General features: G+C 42.4%; 1 protein-coding gene across 1 annotated transcript in view; it reads left to right on the top strand.

Annotated features, from left to right (window-relative positions):
- PIBF1 (progesterone immunomodulatory binding factor 1) overlaps window positions 1-18,078 on the top strand; it is a 152,403-nt gene that overhangs the window by 114,672 nt on the left and 19,653 nt on the right. Inside the window, exons 14-16 of the mRNA XM_070751362.1 lie at window positions 4,632-4,734; window positions 9,120-9,250; window positions 15,645-15,729. Of these exons, the coding sequence (XP_070607463.1) occupies window positions 4,632-4,734; window positions 9,120-9,250; window positions 15,645-15,729 (319 nt within the window). The remainder of the gene's footprint in view (window positions 1-4,631; window positions 4,735-9,119; window positions 9,251-15,644; window positions 15,730-18,078) is intronic.

Here is an 18,078-nt window from a genome sequence, read left to right as displayed (position 1 = left end):
CGTGGGCGAATCTGGGAAGCCCCACGATGGCTCTCGCAGCTGCGTTCTGCACGATCTGAAGTTTCCGAACACTTTTCAAAGGTAGCCCCATGTAGAGAGCATTGCAGTAATCGAACCTCAAGGTGATGAGGGCATGAGCGACCGTGAGCAATGACTCCCTGTCCAAATAGGGCTGCAACTGGTGCACCAGGCGAACCTGGGCAAATGCCCTCCTCGCCACAGTCGAAAGATGATGTTCCAATGTCAGCTGTGGATCGAGGAGGACGCCCAAGTTGTGAACCCTCTCTGAGGGGGTCAGTAGTTTCCCCCCCCCCCCGGGTAATGGACGGACAGATGGAATTGTCCTTGGGAGGCAAGACCCACAGCCACTCCGTCTTGTCTGGGTTGAGTTTGATTTTGAGTTTCAGCATGTTGGAGCTAAGCTAGGGCAATGTATGGCTCTATGTGCCACCTGTGGCACCCATGCCATAGGTTTGCCATCACTGCTCTAGAGACTAACTAACAAGCTAACAAAATATTTCTCATCAAGTGAGAGCCACACAGAGGTGTTAGCTCACAGACCAGGTTCCCCCAAGTTCTCCAATTGTAAATGCACCCTCTCTCCTCTCCCGTGGTGCATTCGGTAACTGGTTCGTAATTGTTGCTTTTAGCTGTAAGATATTGCTCTCCTCCCAACAGCCTTTTCTCCCATCTCCCACCCACCAAGACTGTGCCTCCCTCGCATTATCTTATCAAGTAGGATTCCAGTTAGACCTAATTTAGGATTAACTTTGAAGGGGGCAAAAAAGACATCTTTGCTTTTAATTCCCCAAGAGTATAAGCAATCCTGTCATCCTAATTAATTAGGTTTGATGGGAAATAAATCTGACATATGGCAAGCTGATTTATTTGGCTGGATGTGCCCGGCTTTTTTCGTTTTCTCTCTCTCTGTCTCTTTTCTAAATTCAGCCTGCGCTGAGTAATAAAAACTCTATCTGTCCCCGTCTAACAAATCATATTTTTTCAAAACTGTTGAAAGCTCTGCTTGTCCAGGGAAACTAAAACCAGTAACAAACTTCCCCTCTTGTTTGTCTACGGTTAGTTGTCTATATATTTTTTTCTTTCATGTTTGACACAGAACATTTCATTTTTAGGATGTGCTGCAGTGCAAGCCTGTGGCTGACCTGTATCGAGCCTTTCTTGCTGCAAGGACAAGTAAACAGATCCCAAAGTGGCATAAATGCTCCCTTTCCTGTACATACTCCAGTCTTGTACTCATTCCAGGCGACGTATTGGGAACAGAAAACTATTCACCCCTGCTTGACTGAAGCTGAGCATATAATGCGTTCTTTTCATGACATTCGGTCTGAAAACCGCAGGGATTTTTGGGGCTCTGCATTTTTGTAACTTTCATCTAATTTTTTAATTTTTTCTTTTAAATGCCCTGTTCTTATCCGCTTGCACTTACTTACTTACTTACTTACTTACTTACTTACTTACTTACTTACTTACTTACTTACTTATTTATTAGATTTGTATGCCGCCCCTCTCCGAGGACTCGGAGCGGCTCACAACAAAAGCAATACAAATCCAATACTAAAACAATTTAAAACCCTTAATATACAAACAATCATACATCTCTGCCCCGAGTCTACAGAAAGGGGCGGCATACAAATCTAATGAATTGAATTGAATCTCATACAGACCATGCGTAAAGCGGAAGCAGCCCAGGGGAATCAATTACCCCATGCCTGACGACAAAGATGAGTTTTGAGGAGTTTCAGAAAGGCAAGGAGGGTGGGGACAGTCCTAATCTCTGGGGGGAGTTGATTCCAGAGGATCAGGGCCATCACAGAGAAGGCTCTTCCCCTGGGTCCCGCCAGACAACATTGTTTCGTCAACGGGACCTGGAGAAGACCTAACCAGTCGCTGGGATTCGTGCGCAGAAGGCAGTCCCGGAGATAGAAACATAGAAGACTGACGGCAGAAAAAGACCTCATGGTCCATCTAGTCTGCCCTTATACTATTTTCTGTATTTTATCTTAGGATGGATATACGTTTATCCCAGGCATGTTTAAATTCAGTTCCTGTGGATTTATCTACCACGTCTGCTGGAAGTTTGTTCCAAGGATCTACTACTCTTTCAGTAAAATAATATTTTCTCATGTTGCTTCTGATCTTTCCACCAACTAACTTCAGATTGTGTCCCCTGGTTCTTGTGTTCACTTTCCTATTAAAAACACTTCCCTCCTGAACCTCATTTAACCCTTTAACATATTTAAATTTTTCAATCATGTCCCCCCTTTTCCTTCTGTCCTCCAGACTATACAGATTATACAAATCCAATACTAAAACAATTTAAAACCCTTAATATAAAAACAATCATACATCTCATACAGACAGTTGATATTCTACATAGCTACATACAGGAAGCAGCCCAGGGGAATCAATTACCCCATGCCTGACGACAAAGATGAGTTTTGAGGAGTTTGAGAAAGGCAAGGAGGGTGGGGGCAGTCCTAATCTCCGTGGGGAGTTGATTCCAGAGGGTCAGAGCCACCACAGAGAAGGCTCTTCCCCTGGGTCCCACCAGACAACATTGTTTCGTAGACGGGACCCGCAGAAGGCCAACTCTGTGGGACCTAACCGGTCGCTGGGATTCATGCGGCAGAAGGCGGTCCCAGAGATATTCTGGTCCGATGCCATGAAGGGCTTTATAGGTCATAACCAACACTTTGAATTGTGACCGGAAACCGATCGGCAATCAATGCAGACTGCGGAGTGTTGGTGTAACATGGGCATACCTGGGGAAGCCCATGATTGTACTGTCTTACTAAGATTACTTGGTTTTAAATACTCCCTTATAATTTCCTTCCTTAAAGCCCTAACCTCCCCGAGTGAAGGTTGTGTCAGTGAATGTTTTGCTTTAAGGTAGGATTTTTTGTGTGTGTGTTTTTACTAAAAAAAAATTAAATAGCTTCATAGATTTCCTTCAGAGATGTTACAACATATTGAACTTAGATAAGGGAAAGAAAGATGTGGGGTGTTGGGTTTTTTATCTGTAATGTCTACTTAAATGTAAATTTATGGTGCTTGAATGCATCCCAATAGTTATCTAAAAGGCAGCTTCTAGAGCCAGTCGCTACTAGAAACGTGGCAGTTTAATTACAATGTGAGAATGATGGGAATATTCATCTAATCCAGTTAAAACACCATGTTTTGGCTTTGGGCTTCAAACCGTAGTGTTAAAAAATGAGATAGCAATTGCACTTAGACTTACATAGTGCTTCACAGTGCCTTGCAGCTCTCTCTAAGCAGTTTAGTGTCAGCCTATTTTCCCCAACGATCTGGGTCCTCGTTTTACCCACCTTGGAAGGATGGAAGGCTGAGTCAACCTTGAGCCAGTCGGTATGGAGGGAATGAAACTCCTGTCAATCCTAGCAGAGTTAGCATGCAATGTTGCATTCTAACCACTAGAAATGTAACGCATTGCAAATTTGTATTGGGGAGGGGGAGGGAGGAAGGAAGGAAGGAAGGAAGGAAGGAAGGAAGGAAGGAAGGAAGGAAGGAAAAGGCTAGAATCCATAACATATAGAAACATAGAAGATTGACGGCAGAAAAAGACCTCATGGTCCATCTAGTCTGCCCTTGTACTATTTCCTGTATTTTATCTTAGGATGGATACATGTTTATCCCAGGCATGTTTAAATTCAGTTACTGTGGATTTATCAACCACGTCTGCTGGAAGTTTGTTCCAAGGATCTACTACTCTTTCAGTAAAATAATATTTTCTCATGTTGCTTTTGATCTTTCCCCCAACTAACTTCAGATTGTGTCCCCTTGTTCTTGTGTTCACTTTCCTATTAAAAACACTTCCCTCCTGGACCTTATTTAACCCTTTAACATATTTAAATGTTTCGATCATGTCCCCCCTTTCCCTTCTGTCCTCCAGACTATACATATTGAGTTCATTAAGTCTTTCCTGATTGGTTTTATGCTTAAGACCTTCCACCATTCTTGTAGCCCGTCTTTGGACCCATTCAATTTTGTCAATATCTTTTTGTAGGTGAGGTCTCCAGAACTGAACACAGTTCAGTTTGTAGGAGAATCTAGGAAACCAAATTAAATTAGATAGCCCCAAGATAATTAACTGTGTCGACAAATTACATACATTTATGCATTCAGAAAAAATGGTTCATATGTTCTATACGGCACAGTGTATGAAAGCTGTATAATATATTTTGTGAAACTCTGTATGTAAACAATGTCAAAAATCTGTTCGTGTTTTCCTTGGGCAGGGATTTCCAAAAAACATTTTTAAAAAAGAAAAACCCATCAAAATCATTAGCTACAAAAGAAGTCTTTGAATCTGTCTGTTTCTACAAGCTACTCCCCTGAGAACAGGCTAAATCATACATTTTGCAAAACTAGCATTTGTCTTTTTAACAGATGGAACGTAAGGAAGAATGGATGTGTAGTAGCAGCTCCAACGTAACTTTAATCAAATGCCTCCACCCTTGGTAGCTTTGTAACCTTATATGTGTATTAATATATGCTAAGGAAAGGAAAGTAGAAATTCTACTTCAAAAGATGTCTGGTTTGAAATTCTATTATTATTATTATTGTTTTATTTTATTTTTGTCTTGGCACAGTGTGCATTTGGCAAGAAGATTGCTACAGCTAGAGAAGCAAAATACATTGCTTGCAAGAGATTTGGAGCGCCAGAAGGAAGAAGTTGCTCGCATTTCACAAGAGGTATGATTTCTTTTGTATATGTGTGTGTGTAGATATGTATATATATACACTGCTCAAAAAAATAAAGGGAACACTTAAACAACACAATCAAGCAAATCAAACTGTCCATTTAGGAAACAACACTGATTGACAATCAATTTCACATGCAATTTCACTTTGTTCTGCACATTCAACTTTGTACATAACAAAGTATTCAATGAGAATACCGGTAATTCATTCAGATCTTGAATGTGTTATTTGAGTGTTCCCTTTATTTTTTTGAGCAATAGATAGATAGATAGATAGATAGATAGATAGATAGATAGATAGATAGAGAGAGAGAGAGAGAGAGAGAGAGAGAGAGAGAGAGAGAGAGAGAGAGAGAGAGAGATAGATAGATAGATAGATAGATAGATAGATAGATAGATAGATAGTAGGTAGGTAGATTTATTTTATTTTATTTATTCAATTTTTATGCCGCCCTTCTCCTTAAAGTCAAGGCGGCTTACAATACGTTAGCAATAGCACTTTTGAACAGAGCCAGCATATTGCCCCCACAATTTGGGTCCTCATTTTACCCACCTCGGAAGGATGGAAGGCCGAGTCAACCTTGAGCCGGTGATGAGATTTGAACCGCTGACCTGCAGGTCTACAGTCAGTTTCAGTGGCCTGCAGTACAGCATTCTACCTGCTACGCCACCCCGGCTCTGTCACATGTTTTGCTGAATTTGAAAATTAAGGGAGACTAGGATAGATCTATTTTGGCCTTATTTTGGCCTCATCAGCTAGCCATACCCTCACTGGGACTTGAACTTGCAACCTTTGCCTTGTAAGGCAGAGAATTAACCTCTAGGCTACAGTATCCAATCCCTTCAGCTATATATACATACATACACACACATACACACACCCGTATGTGTATGTATTATAAGAAACCATAATTACATGGATGTAAAGAGAGTGGACTAGTGGTTAAGGCACCAAGCTTGAAAGCCGTGGGTTCAAGTTCCTTCTTAGCCATACAAGCCAGCTGAGTGACTTTAGGTCAGCTACTCTCTCTCAGCCCAACCTGCCTCACAAGTTTCTTACTGTGAGGAATATAGGAGGAAGAAGGTGTGTTCTACATGTTCACTGTCTTGAATTATTTGTAAAATAATGTGTGTGGGTGTCTCTGTGTGTGGACAATTGTGGACAATACTCCCATGCTAATCCTTTTCAGCACAATACGTGTTGCTCGAATTGCACAGATGAAAAGACAGATTATTCTGCAGACTAAACAAAACAGAGACTAGACAGATAAGCCTCTCCACTCTGAATAGGGAAAAACTAGCAAAACGGGTTCCGTTTTCTTAAAGTTTTTTTTTTTAATGCAGCACCTATTTATTTATTTAATATCTCTGCCCATCTCAGACAATATAACCTTGGGCATCTACCAACAATAACACACATACATACACAAAGTAAAACAAGCTCTCTCCACTCCTGGATTATAGCCATCACACACACAACCCTGGGCCATGCTTCCCATCCCATGCCAACTCATCTCTTGGGGGGTTTTTTTTCCCTGAGAGGCACTACCTTCTAACTCAATTAGGATCTGGGCTGGTTCTCACAAGGTCCTTCCAGAGTCCATTGGCAAGTTGGACGTCTTCATAATTGTTTTCTGATAGGCTCCTCGGTCATGGATATTGGAAAACGGAGGAAATCCATAGCCAAGAAGGTTCACCATTTTCAGGACCAGGGAGAGAATGAGTACAGATTAGATTAGATTAGATTAGATTTATTGGATTTATATGCCGCCCCTCTCCGCAGACTCGGGGCGGCTCACAACCATAGTTCCCTCTAAGCTGAGCAGTGAGCAATCGCTCACTTAAAAATCATCAACTCAGAGTTTTCCAAACCTGCCCAGAAGCCGAGAGGGAAAGAGTGAGAGGGAAGGAGAGAGAGAGGAAGAGAGGAAGAGAGAGAAACAGATAGAAAAAAGAGAGGAAGGAAAAGAGAAAGAAAAAGAATGGGAGTAAGGAAGAGAGAAAGAAAATCAAAATCTAGTTTGAAACTAGCTCAACTATTTAAGTGGCATTTTGATATTCATAGAGTTGCCCTATTATGAGCTCACTGTTATAGACACACAGTACAGTATTTTATTTTGAAATTCTCTGAGGCAAAACAGGGTGGGTTTTTTGTTTGCTTGCTTGCTTGCTTGCTTGCTTGCTTGCTTGCTTGCTTGCTTGCTTGCTTGCTTGCTTGCTTGCTTGCTTGCTTGCTTGCTTGCTTGTTTATCTATCTATCTATCTATCTATCTATCTATTTATTTATTTATTTATTATTTCTGTGCCGCCCAGTCCCGAAGGGACTGCCGCTCAGACACTATACTTTTCTGCCCACCCCCCCCCCAAAAATTAGAGGGAACACTGCTCACAACAATAGTAAAAACAGTACATAGTGACAAAATCCAATGCCCACCAATCCAATTACAATTTTAAGTTAAGAAGTTCATAAAACAATCCCAATATATATAAAAAACAAGCACACAATCAATCAAACGGCAAAACAACATGAGCAAGGGGGAGATGTTTTAGTTCCCCCATGCCTGACGGCAGAGGTGGGTTTTAAGGAGTTTACGAAAGGCAGGGACGGTGGGGGCAATCCTAATCTCAGGGGGGAGCTGGTTCCAGAGGGTCGGAGCCACCACAGAGAAGGCTCTTCCTCTGGGTCCCGCCAGACGACATTGTTTTGTCAATGGGACCCAGAGAAGGCCCACTCTGTGGGACCTAACCGGTCGCTGGGATTCGTGCAGCAGAAGGCAGTCCCGAAGATATGGGAGTAAACTTCAGCAGGCTCTGACAGGTTCTGTAGAACTGGTAGCAGAAATTTGGAGTAGTTCGGAGAACTGGCAACTACCACCTCTGACTGGCCCCAGAGATTTTGCAATACCCTTCCCACAGGAGTGGGGAGGGAATGGGGATTTGTTTAAAAAAAGTATTTATTTATTTTGGTTTGGTTTGGTTTGGTTTGGTTTGGTTTGGTTTGGTTTGGTTTGGTTTGGTTTGGTTTGGTTTGGTTTGATTTGATTTGATTTGATTTGATTTGATTTGATTTCTAGGCCGCCTTTTTCCTGAGACTCAGGACAGCTGAGAGATTCAGAGATTTTGCAATATCCTTCCCCCAGAAATAGGAAGGGAATGGGGATTTTGCAGTATCCTTCCCCTGCCATGCCCACCAAGCCACACCACGCCCACCAAGCCACGCCCACAGAACCAGTACTTTAAAAAATATTGGATTTCATCACTGCAGAAAACCCTTTGGCTATTTCAACCCCTGACCTCTCCCTACATACAGCGCTGTTTAAAGCAATCCCAACTTGAGTTTTCCAAGATAAACCTTGATTATATCCCTTTAGAGATACAGAGAATCCAGGTCAACCCCTGACTAGTGTGAATGGATTTTCAGAAAGTCATGACTGACTCCTTGTGAACTATCAGAAGACATTGTCTTCTGCTGCCCTCCAAACAGTAAAAGTATAACATTTGCCCGGGCTCTGCTCTGAAAATAATGCAGTTCAATAGTCTCTTCCTCTCTCTCTTTCCCTCTCTCTCGCTCCCCCTCCCTCCCTCTCTCTCCCTCTCTCTCCCTCTCTCTCTCTCCCTCTGGCTCTCTCTCTCTGTCTCCCTCTCTCTCGTCATCCCTCCCTCTCCTCCCTCTCCCTCTGTCTCTCTTTCCCTCTCCCTCCCTCTTTCTCCCTTCCTCTCCTTCTCTCTCCTCTCCCTCCCTCTCCCTCTCTCTCTTCCCCTCCCACACTCTCCCTCTGTCTCTCTTTCCCTCTCCCTCCCTCTTTCTCCCTTCCTCTCCTTCTCTCTCCTCTCCCTCTCTCTCTTCCCGTCCCACACTCTCCCTCTGTCTCTCTTTCCCTCTCCCTCCCTCTTTCTCCCTTCCTCTCCCTCTCTCTCTTCTCCCTCCCTCTCCCTCCCTCTCTCTCTCCCCCTCCCTCCCTCTCTCTCTCCCTTCCCTCTCTCTTCTCTTCCTTCCTCTCCCTCTCTCCTCCCCCCCTCTCTCTCTCATTCTTTCTTTGAAAGCTGCTCTTGCATTTAAAAATTCTGGATTGGTGATCACTTGCCCCAAATATGTCTCTCCTTGCGATTTTCTTTGAAGTCGTATGATATAGATATACATAATTTTGAAGTTGTGATGCCCTGCAAATAAATGGGGGGGGGGGAAGAAATAAACCCAGACATTTACAATCCTTTGTAAACAATATAGAGAAGGGGTGCTTAGCTCCATCTTTTTCAAGTGATCTTTATATGCGCTCTCGGGATTGCATTGCGGGAAAGAGAAAGAGACGAAACAAATGTGTATGGCGTTTCCTTTCGTGATTTCAATGTACGTCTGGGTTTTTTTTTTCCTTTTAGCGAGACAAAGGAAATTCTCTGTTGAACCAAGTGCAGCAGCCCTACAAGTACCTCATTGAGTCCGTGCAGCAGAGGGATTCCCAGATCCTTGCACAGAAAGAACAGATTGCTCAGCATGAAAAGGACATCAGGTAGAGATTCTTGAATTTGAATTTCTCTTGGCATCTAAGAATCTGTCACCCTGTTAAAGAAGGGCAGCTAAAACACTGAGTCAGCCATAGAACTGTTCTGCTTGGGCCTAATTGGAACAAAACAAAGGAGCACCCAGTTCACAGAAAATTCAAACCAAGCACATCTATATTTAAAAATGATTTGTACAAAACAAGGTCAGGCTTTTAGTCCATGTCGGCAGTGTTCCCGGTCAATTGTCTAATAGATAAGGAGCATGCTGCGGCTGGGATTAGACATTCCTCAATGTTCTAATCTCCTTCAAACACACACACTCACGAAACCTCAGGTTTTCATCAGATAGTTGTATTTCTGCACGATGAACTTAAAAGAATAACAGCAGTTTGCCAGCAAAGCATTTCTGGAACCTCGGATCTAGGACTTCCATCATTACAATTGTTGAATCTCCACGCTTCTTTTTCCATAAATCCTCACTTATATACTGTCTGGGTGTGGTCACCTTTTTCCTAGAGATGCTTAGAGAAGGGGAGAGAGAGGGAGAGGGGGGAGGGGGAGGGAGAGGGAGGAGAGGAGAGAGAGGGACGGAAGGCACTCTAGTGCACTTGTACTCGCCCCTTACTGACCTCTTAGGAATCTGGATAGGTCAACCGTAGATAATCTAAGGGTAAAGTGCTGGGGGTTTGGGGATGACACTATGGAGTCCGGTAATGAGTTCCACCCTTCGACAACTCGGTTACTGAAGTCATATTTTTTACAGTCAAGTTTAGAGCGCTTAATATTAAGTTTAAATCATTTGTGTGCTCTTGTGTTGTTGTGGTTACAAGATTTTTTTTTTCTGAAGCCAGATTCTGTGTTGGAGAGTAGGTTGTTAGTTTCTAGGTGGAGGGTAAGTGATCGGTTTATGAAGGATTCCAAGACTTTCACTGTTTAGACTTTCTTCCATAGACTCACCTTCTAGAACTTTTCCCATAAAGATATTCCTGTTTGCTTTGTGACCTTCTGACCTTGGCATCTAATAGAGGCTCCTGGTCCTCAATGTCCGCCCTCCTCCTCTGAGTCAGACATTACCATAATTGGGGTTTATACAGTCTCTGGTAGTTCCCCAGGTTTATCAGGTTCCAATTCTCCCTCACTCTCACTCTCTGACTCAGCTGTCCAGAATACTGGACTAGGGTACCAAGACAGACCCAGTTCATCCTCCTCAGAATCTGTGACTAACTGAGCTGGTCATTGACCACTTAAAACAAGAGCCACCAGACTAACTTTATGAGAGTGGTGACTTTGATCTATTGAAAATGGAGGGCTTCTCTGTTAATTTCATAGCCATAACTATTTGGACTTCCTTCCTTCCTTCCTTCCTTCCTTCCTTCCTTCCTTCCTTCCTCCTTCCTTCCTCCTTCCTTCCTCCTTCCTTCCTTCCTTCCCCCTTCCTTCCTTCTTTCCTTCCTCCTTCCTTCCTTCCTTCCTTCCTTCCTCCTTCCTTCCTTCCTTTCTTTCTTTCTGCCACCAATGCTTTATACATGCTTTATAAATGTATCACATTAAAGAAGTAGTGCAAGATCAGAAGATGTGGAGACACCTGGCTCACAGGATCTCCAAAGGTTAGACACAACTGAATGGATACATCATCGTCATAATCATCATTATCACCTTAAAGAAAATAAACTAAAATTAATGGTTAACCTACATTACACCCAGTAATACCCAGTTCTGTTTTAACAATCCCCCGTTCAGAATTTGTAATATTTTTCTATCAGTAATATCTCCAATGGACAAGGATTGTGTTCCTCAGGACAGAGTTTTAAAAAACCAGTGAACCTAAATGTCTACTTATTTTGTTTAAGCCCAAATTATTTTAGAAGCAAGTTAAACTAATGTGTATCTCCAAACAATTTACATCTAAACAACTATTAGTTTGTATCCATGTCAACAAATGAATCTTTTGAGTTACAGCTATATCCAACTAATAAATAGAAAGAAAACACTTTTTTGCTAAAGGAAAATTAAACATTCTGTTCACTTTAGAACCAGCACCAAAAGGCAAGTGCAATTAAAAGTATTCTTCCCCCAATGATAATGACTTTCTTTCTTAATGGTGTAGAAGTCATTGCCTTCTTAACAGCAATGTCCCAATATTTAAGGGGCTGAGGCATAAAAGAGCAGGTTGACTTATTTACCAAAGCACCAGAAGGCTGAAAAGGGAGCAATGGATAGAAACTAACGAAGAAAATAAAGAGGAATTTCCTGACCATTGGCACAATTGACCAGTAGAACAACTTGCCTTCAGAAGTCATGGGTGCTCCAACACTAGAGGCTTTTAAGAAGAGGTAGGACAACCATTTTGTCTGAAATGGAATTGGGTCTCCTGCTTGTTGTGGTTAGCTCTGGCCCAGCTCCTGCCCCAAGGACTGTGGATGTGGGGGAGACATCCACATGCTGCAGGCCTGTTTTGCCCCCCGGTGGAATCTGCTGATGAAGGCTCCTCTGACCAAGAAGACATGAGTGACAGGGAGGAGGAGAGTGTGGCACACAGCTCAGAAGGAGATCAATTATCTAGCTCCTCCTTGGATTCAGAACAAGAGTTAATGATACAGCCACGCATGCAGAGAGCGATGCATAGGCAGCAACAACTGAGAGACTATTATCAAAGAAAATGAGGCCACCTGTGGTTGGGTGGGGCTGTGGTAATTAGTGATGCTGCTATAAAGAGCAGCATGTGGGTTTGGCCATTGTGGAGGATTATCTGATCCTTGTGTTTCGTGACTGCTTTACTGACTTTGACCTTTTGTGTGCTGATTTTTCCCCGCTTTGAAACTCAACCAGAGCAAAGTGTGTTTCACTTTGTGAAAGAAGAAGGACTGTGAATTGCCTCACAGCTGCAAGCTAAGTATGACAGAACTGATAAGGGACTTGTACAAATTACCAGTTTGTTTGGAGACGAGTGCTCTTTGCTATACCAAAAGAGGGCTTGGTTTAAGTGAATTTTCATTATAAAGAACATTGTTTTGAATTTTCAAACGTGTGTGTGTCTGAAATTTGTACCTGTGAATTTTTGGGAGGATTCTACCAGAGAGCCCGACAGAACAGTGCTTGACTAGGGTCTTTGGACTACAAGACCTCCAAGTTCCTTTCCAACTCTGTTATTCTTCCAGGTTATCCTTTTGACTGCCTGGTCTAATCGTCAGCTCTTGTGTAGACAGTAAATCTCTTTCGATTACTTAATTATCAGGGTTCTCCTGTCCCACTTCTGTGGCTTAGCTTAAACTTTGCTAATCGTTTGTCTGATCTCGTTCTCCAATAAAGACTTTCCTTTCACCATTGTAGACAAATTCTATCCTGTTATCTTTGTGTTACATTGCTTATTTTTACCCCATGACCATCATCAAGTGTTGTATCGCATGATTCTTGACAAATATATCTTTTCTTTTATATACACTGAGAGCATATGCACCAAAGATACATTCTTTGTGTGTCCAATCACACTTGTACAATAAAGAATTCTATTTTATTCTGTTCTATAAAGGGAGGCCTAATTGTCTCTTTGAGCCCATCAGGTTGTGTTCCTATAGCTGCCTAGTAGGTTGAAGTGCTGAAGTTCCTTAATTTTCAATTCAGAAAAAGTGTACATAAGTGTTGTTGTTTTCTTTTTGCTTTTATCTTGCTCATCTGATTTTTGACTAATGGATGATCCCTGCTACCTGGCTGTTTTCCCATTATAACTTCTGAGATGTGAAGATAGGAGCAAACTACTTGTGTTATGAACCATCTGTCCAGTCTTGAAATGTGGAGTCACCGCTCTCTTATTTTCATGTCAACCTGTATTCTTCATTAAACATGGAGGATTTCTGATGTTCTCAGAAGTCTCCTAAAGCTTTATAATTTCAAATCTGAATCCTATCTAGTTTTATTTTGTTTTGTTTTGCCACTTCTTTGAATTGGAAGGGCCAAAAGTATGCCTGGAATAGGGCCGTGATTGAAACACAGCCTGCCTGGCCTGTATAAAGTCAAATTAAAAGTCATTGGCTCAACTGGTTCTCCTCTCATGCTTGGAAAACATGACCAGGTCTGAACCTGTTAAAGCCAATGGATCAAACACGTATGAAATCTTTGTCGTTTACTTTGGGTGCTACTATCTGTTGTGTTTGGGCCTAGATGGGAGAGACGTGGCACACACTGAATGTGAAAGCCTGGCTGACAGCCAGGAAGATGTGGCAGACAGCCAGGAAGACGTGGCAAACAGCCAGGAGGACGAGGCCACTGGTACGCAGGATTCAGCAGACAGCCCAGGGGATTTGGCATACAGTCCCACTGACAGTCTTTCGTCTCTGGATTCCTCTGCAGATCAATATATTGGTCTGCGTAGCAGAAGAGCTATGCAGAGAAGGGATCGACTGAAGGAGTATTACAAGTCATCATAGTAGCACCTGGGCTGGGTGTGGTTCTTATACTGAGGGCTGGGTGTGGTTCCCTTAATGAGGGCTAAAGGGATAAAAGGGAACAGAGGCCCAAGGCAAACTGGCTGTTTATCTGTGTTATTTTGTGGTTCCTGCTCTGAAGTTTCTGTTCCGTGCCGTTGGAGTTTTCAACCCAGCTTTTTCGGACAAGTGGAAGGTGAAAACTCTGGGACTTACTGTTTTCTTCAAAGATTCAAATGGACTCTTGAAACGTCTTTGCTCATTCCAGGTTGTCTTTGTTTGTTTTTCCCTGTGTTTTTGTATGCGACTGAAGTAAGCCTTGCACTATCATTGTTTTTGGACACTAAGAACTGTTTTGAGTAACCCTTTTTTGTTTATTTAATACAAGTTTGCTGATTAGCAGAGCACGTGTGTGTTTGATTTCTTTTCCTTGGACTATTACGCATTGCCTGAGCCAGTCAGGCAGAACACTCTCTATAACAGGTGTGTCAAACTCAAGGCCCACGGGCCACATCCACTTGACAGGATGCTTAGATCTGGCCCTGGGGCTGCTCTAGAAACAGCGATGGACTGGTTTGTGGTGCCTCTACGGGTGAAAATGGAGGTATGGAGGGCCACGCATGACCCGTCTGGGCTCTGTTTTCAGCCACGACAGCCCTCTGTCAAAGAAAATGGAGTGTGGCCTCCATGAGCTCCATTTTCACCGGCAGAGGGCTGAAGGAAGCCATCATGGCCGAAATGAAGTTTAATGTGACATCAAACTGGCCACGCCCACCACTCCCAAGGTCAAACAGAACCCTGATTTCATTGTGGCCTTCAATGAAATCAACCCCGATCTATTCAGATGGTAGTCCAAAGAAAACAGTCAGGTTTTCTTTTTTCACAGGGTGTCCTGCAAACCTGGAAAACTGGGAAATCAGGGAATTATCAGGGAAATCAGCAGTTCAGGAAATATCAGGGAATTCGTGGAAAAAAAAACAGAATAAATCAGGGGGGGAGAACCAAACTGTATTAAAATGTTTATATGCTATACCGTTGGCATCTTCCACCCAAAAGACTAGCCAAAATGCACAAAAATTACAGCCCAACGTGTTGGAAATGTAAAAACACTCAAGGCACCTTCTTTCACCTATGGTGGTTATGTCCAGAGACAAGAAAATACTGGAAAAAAATAAATAATTGGTTGTGTCAAATAACAAATACAAAAATAGAATATACGCCAGAATTTTTTCTATTGGGTATTATGAGAGGTAACTATTCTAAAAATGTAAAATATTTAAGCTTGCATATTACAACAGCTGCAAGGATTGTATTTGCACAGAACTGGAAAAATCCGCAAATACCTGAAGACAATGAGATCATCAAGAAGATATATGACTGTGCAGAGATGGACAGATTGACAATGGAACTTAATAATTGAAAAGAATCGGACTATTATGAAACCTGGACAAAATGGTACCAATGGACAAAAAAAAGAAACTTAAAAGAAGCATTGAAATAAAACATCAAGAAATCTAAAAGTAATTAGAAGACAATGTCGATAGGAATGTATATACGATGTAGATTCATCTGTAAATATGACTATGTACTTTTTTTTTTTAAAAAAGGAAAAAATTAATAAATATATATTTTTTTAAAAAAACTCTCAGAAAATGTTTAAAAGTCAGGGAAAAATCATGTAAAAAAACACGATCCCGCTGCCTGGCAGAGTCAAGCAAAAATGAGCAGCTACCAATATTTCTCCACGGCTTAGCCGTTTGGTATGATGTCATCTACGACCACCCCTTAACTAGATCGCAAGTTACAAGGAAATGTCAGGGAAATATCAGGGAACTTCAAAATGCTTTTCCCCTGAACACCCTGTTTTCAGAAAGGATCTACATGTGCGTAATTCTCAGCAATTTATGTTATAACTCGCATTGCAACTAGAATACAGTATTAACTACATTTCCTAAGTCGGTTTTTTTTTTCTGCCCACCAGTCAGTTAAATGAAGAGAAGAAGGCTTTGCTGAGGGTCAAGAACCAAATGGCGGCGGATTTGGAAAGACTTCTAAATCACCGTGAGGTAATTGTCTTGTCTTATCCCAGTTCTTACTGTATAGTGTTTTCACCTCACCACCCTCTTTCTGCTAGTCATAATATGCTGTTTTCAGCTTTGTAGCTTTTCAAAAATAATTTTTAATGTGCCTAGGAAAGTTCTTCTTGCACATTTAGGAGCCATGGTGGCAGAGTGGTTAGAATATAGTATTGCAGGCTGACCAACAGCGTTCCCCATAAGCTGCGCCCGTGCGCACGCGTGCACCCCAAAATACCCCCTTGTGCACCCTTTTCCACGGGCTCGCGCTCCCCATCCCCCTGCCAGCTCGCCGGGGGGGGAGGCACCGGCAGTAGAAGGAAAGGGATCCGCGGCCGCCCCTGCCTCCCCATGGTGCCTCCAGCCCCTTCGCGCCCCTGGGCTCTCGGCCCTGCCCCCCGCCCGCCCAATCCGCCCTCTCTCGTCCTCCGTTGCCTCCTGCCTTGGGGCGTGACTTCTCCCGTGGCGGTGGCTATGGCTTCTCCTCCTCCTCTGTGCTCCCAGCCAGGGGGCTGCGAGAGAGGGTTTTCTCCGCACGCTTCGGGAATGCCCGCCCCGCCCCTCTCGCAGCCCCTTTGCTGGGAGCGCTTTCATCCCGGACTTTCAGCAAGGAGGCTGCAGTAGAGGCAGGGCAGGCGTTCCCGAAGCGCTCGGAGAAAGCGCTCTCGCAGCCCCCTTGCTGACAGAGAGAGAGAGAGAAAGTAAGTGAGAAAGAGAGAGAGAGAGAAAGGGGGGAGAGAGAGATAGCAAGAGAGAGAAGAGAAAGAAAGCGAGTGAGAGAGAAAGAAAGCAAGAGAGAAAGAGATAAAGAGAGAGAGAGCAAGGGGGGGAGAGATAGAAAAAGAGAGAGAGAGCAAGAGGGGGAGAGAGAAAGAGAGAAATGACTCTTGATTTAAAGCATATGGTAAAAAGCACCCAAATAATAACAGAGAAAAAAACCCCCAGCCGTGTGTGTGTCTGTGTGAACTCTTGAACCATTTCCAATAGCTCACCTGTTACTGGAAATGGTTCAAGAGTTCACACACACCCACATACACCCACACACACACACAAGGGGGGAGGAGACAGGGATGGAAAAAGAGGAGAAGATAGTAATAATAGTAATAGATTTTGGTTTTGTTTTATTATTAATTTCTTTTAATAAAAAAGAAGGGTATTTTTTTCTTGTTTGTTTGTTTGTTTGTTTGTTTGTTTGTTTGTTTATACTTCTATGCCACCCAGTCCCAAAGGGACTGCCGCTCAGAAACTATACTTTTCCGCCCACACAGAAAAAAAATTAGAGGGAACATTGCTGACCAATGCGCCACCCTTATCCATACCAGTAACAACACAATACTAGTGGGGCCTCGTGTACTGTCCCAATTCTCTGAACTTGCTGCTATCTACTCACCGGAACCAGGCCGAACTGGGAGTATTTCACCCCTGCATGGAGTGGCATATAAGTCTTAAGTGCTACAACTGTTGCTATCTTTCCTATCTCAAATGGCCACCGTTAACTTCTACCCCAACCTTCCCCTCCGCCGTAAATTCGACTTCTCTTCTTTTTTTTTCATTTGAAATATTTTTATTAATTTTCCACTTTTTAGTAAGCACAGAAGAAAATTAAATTAATAACAATATATACAGATATTAGCATTATATTAGCACTAAAGTCACTATATTAATATTTATATTATATTTATATTATATTAATTATACACTAGACTATAATTTGTGTCAAGTATATAAATTAGTACATGCTTTTTCCCATTAACAAAATAATTTCATATATACTGTACTTCAATGATTTATCATTATTATATTGCCCCCTCCCAATTGTAAAGTCTAGATTTTATTTATTACATATTTAAAAATATTTAAGGAATTAAAAATAATAAACAAATCAATATTATTAAAACAACTGTAAAGCAAAACTAAACTATCTATACCCTTCTTTATCTTAATGCATATTTTATCGTTGTATATATTTTCCCAAGTAATCCTTTATGATTATGCCTTACTGCTTTTCTTCAATAAGAACATCTATCATCTATCCATTGATGTAAATCCAATACTAAAACAACTAAAAAACCCTTATTGTAAAACCAAACATACATACAAACAAACATACCATGCATAAATTTTAAAGGCCTAGGGGGAAAGAATATCTCAGTTCCCCCATGCCTGACGGCAGAGGTGGGTTTTAAGGAGCTTACGAAAGGCGAGGAGGGTGGGGGCAATTCTAATCTCCAGGGGGAGTTGGTTCCATAGGGCTGGGGCCGCCACAGAGAAGGCTCTTCCCCTGGGCCCCGCCAAACGACATTGTTTTGTTGACGGGACCCGGAGAAGGCCCACTCTGTG

The sequence above is a fragment of the Erythrolamprus reginae genome, chromosome 4 (assembly GCF_031021105.1).
Source record: "Erythrolamprus reginae isolate rEryReg1 chromosome 4, rEryReg1.hap1, whole genome shotgun sequence".
NCBI classification, from domain to species: Eukaryota; Metazoa; Chordata; class Lepidosauria; order Squamata; family Dipsadidae; genus Erythrolamprus; species Erythrolamprus reginae.
The sequence above is the reverse complement of the archived record's forward strand: the minus strand, read 5'-3'. Positions and strand labels throughout refer to the sequence as shown.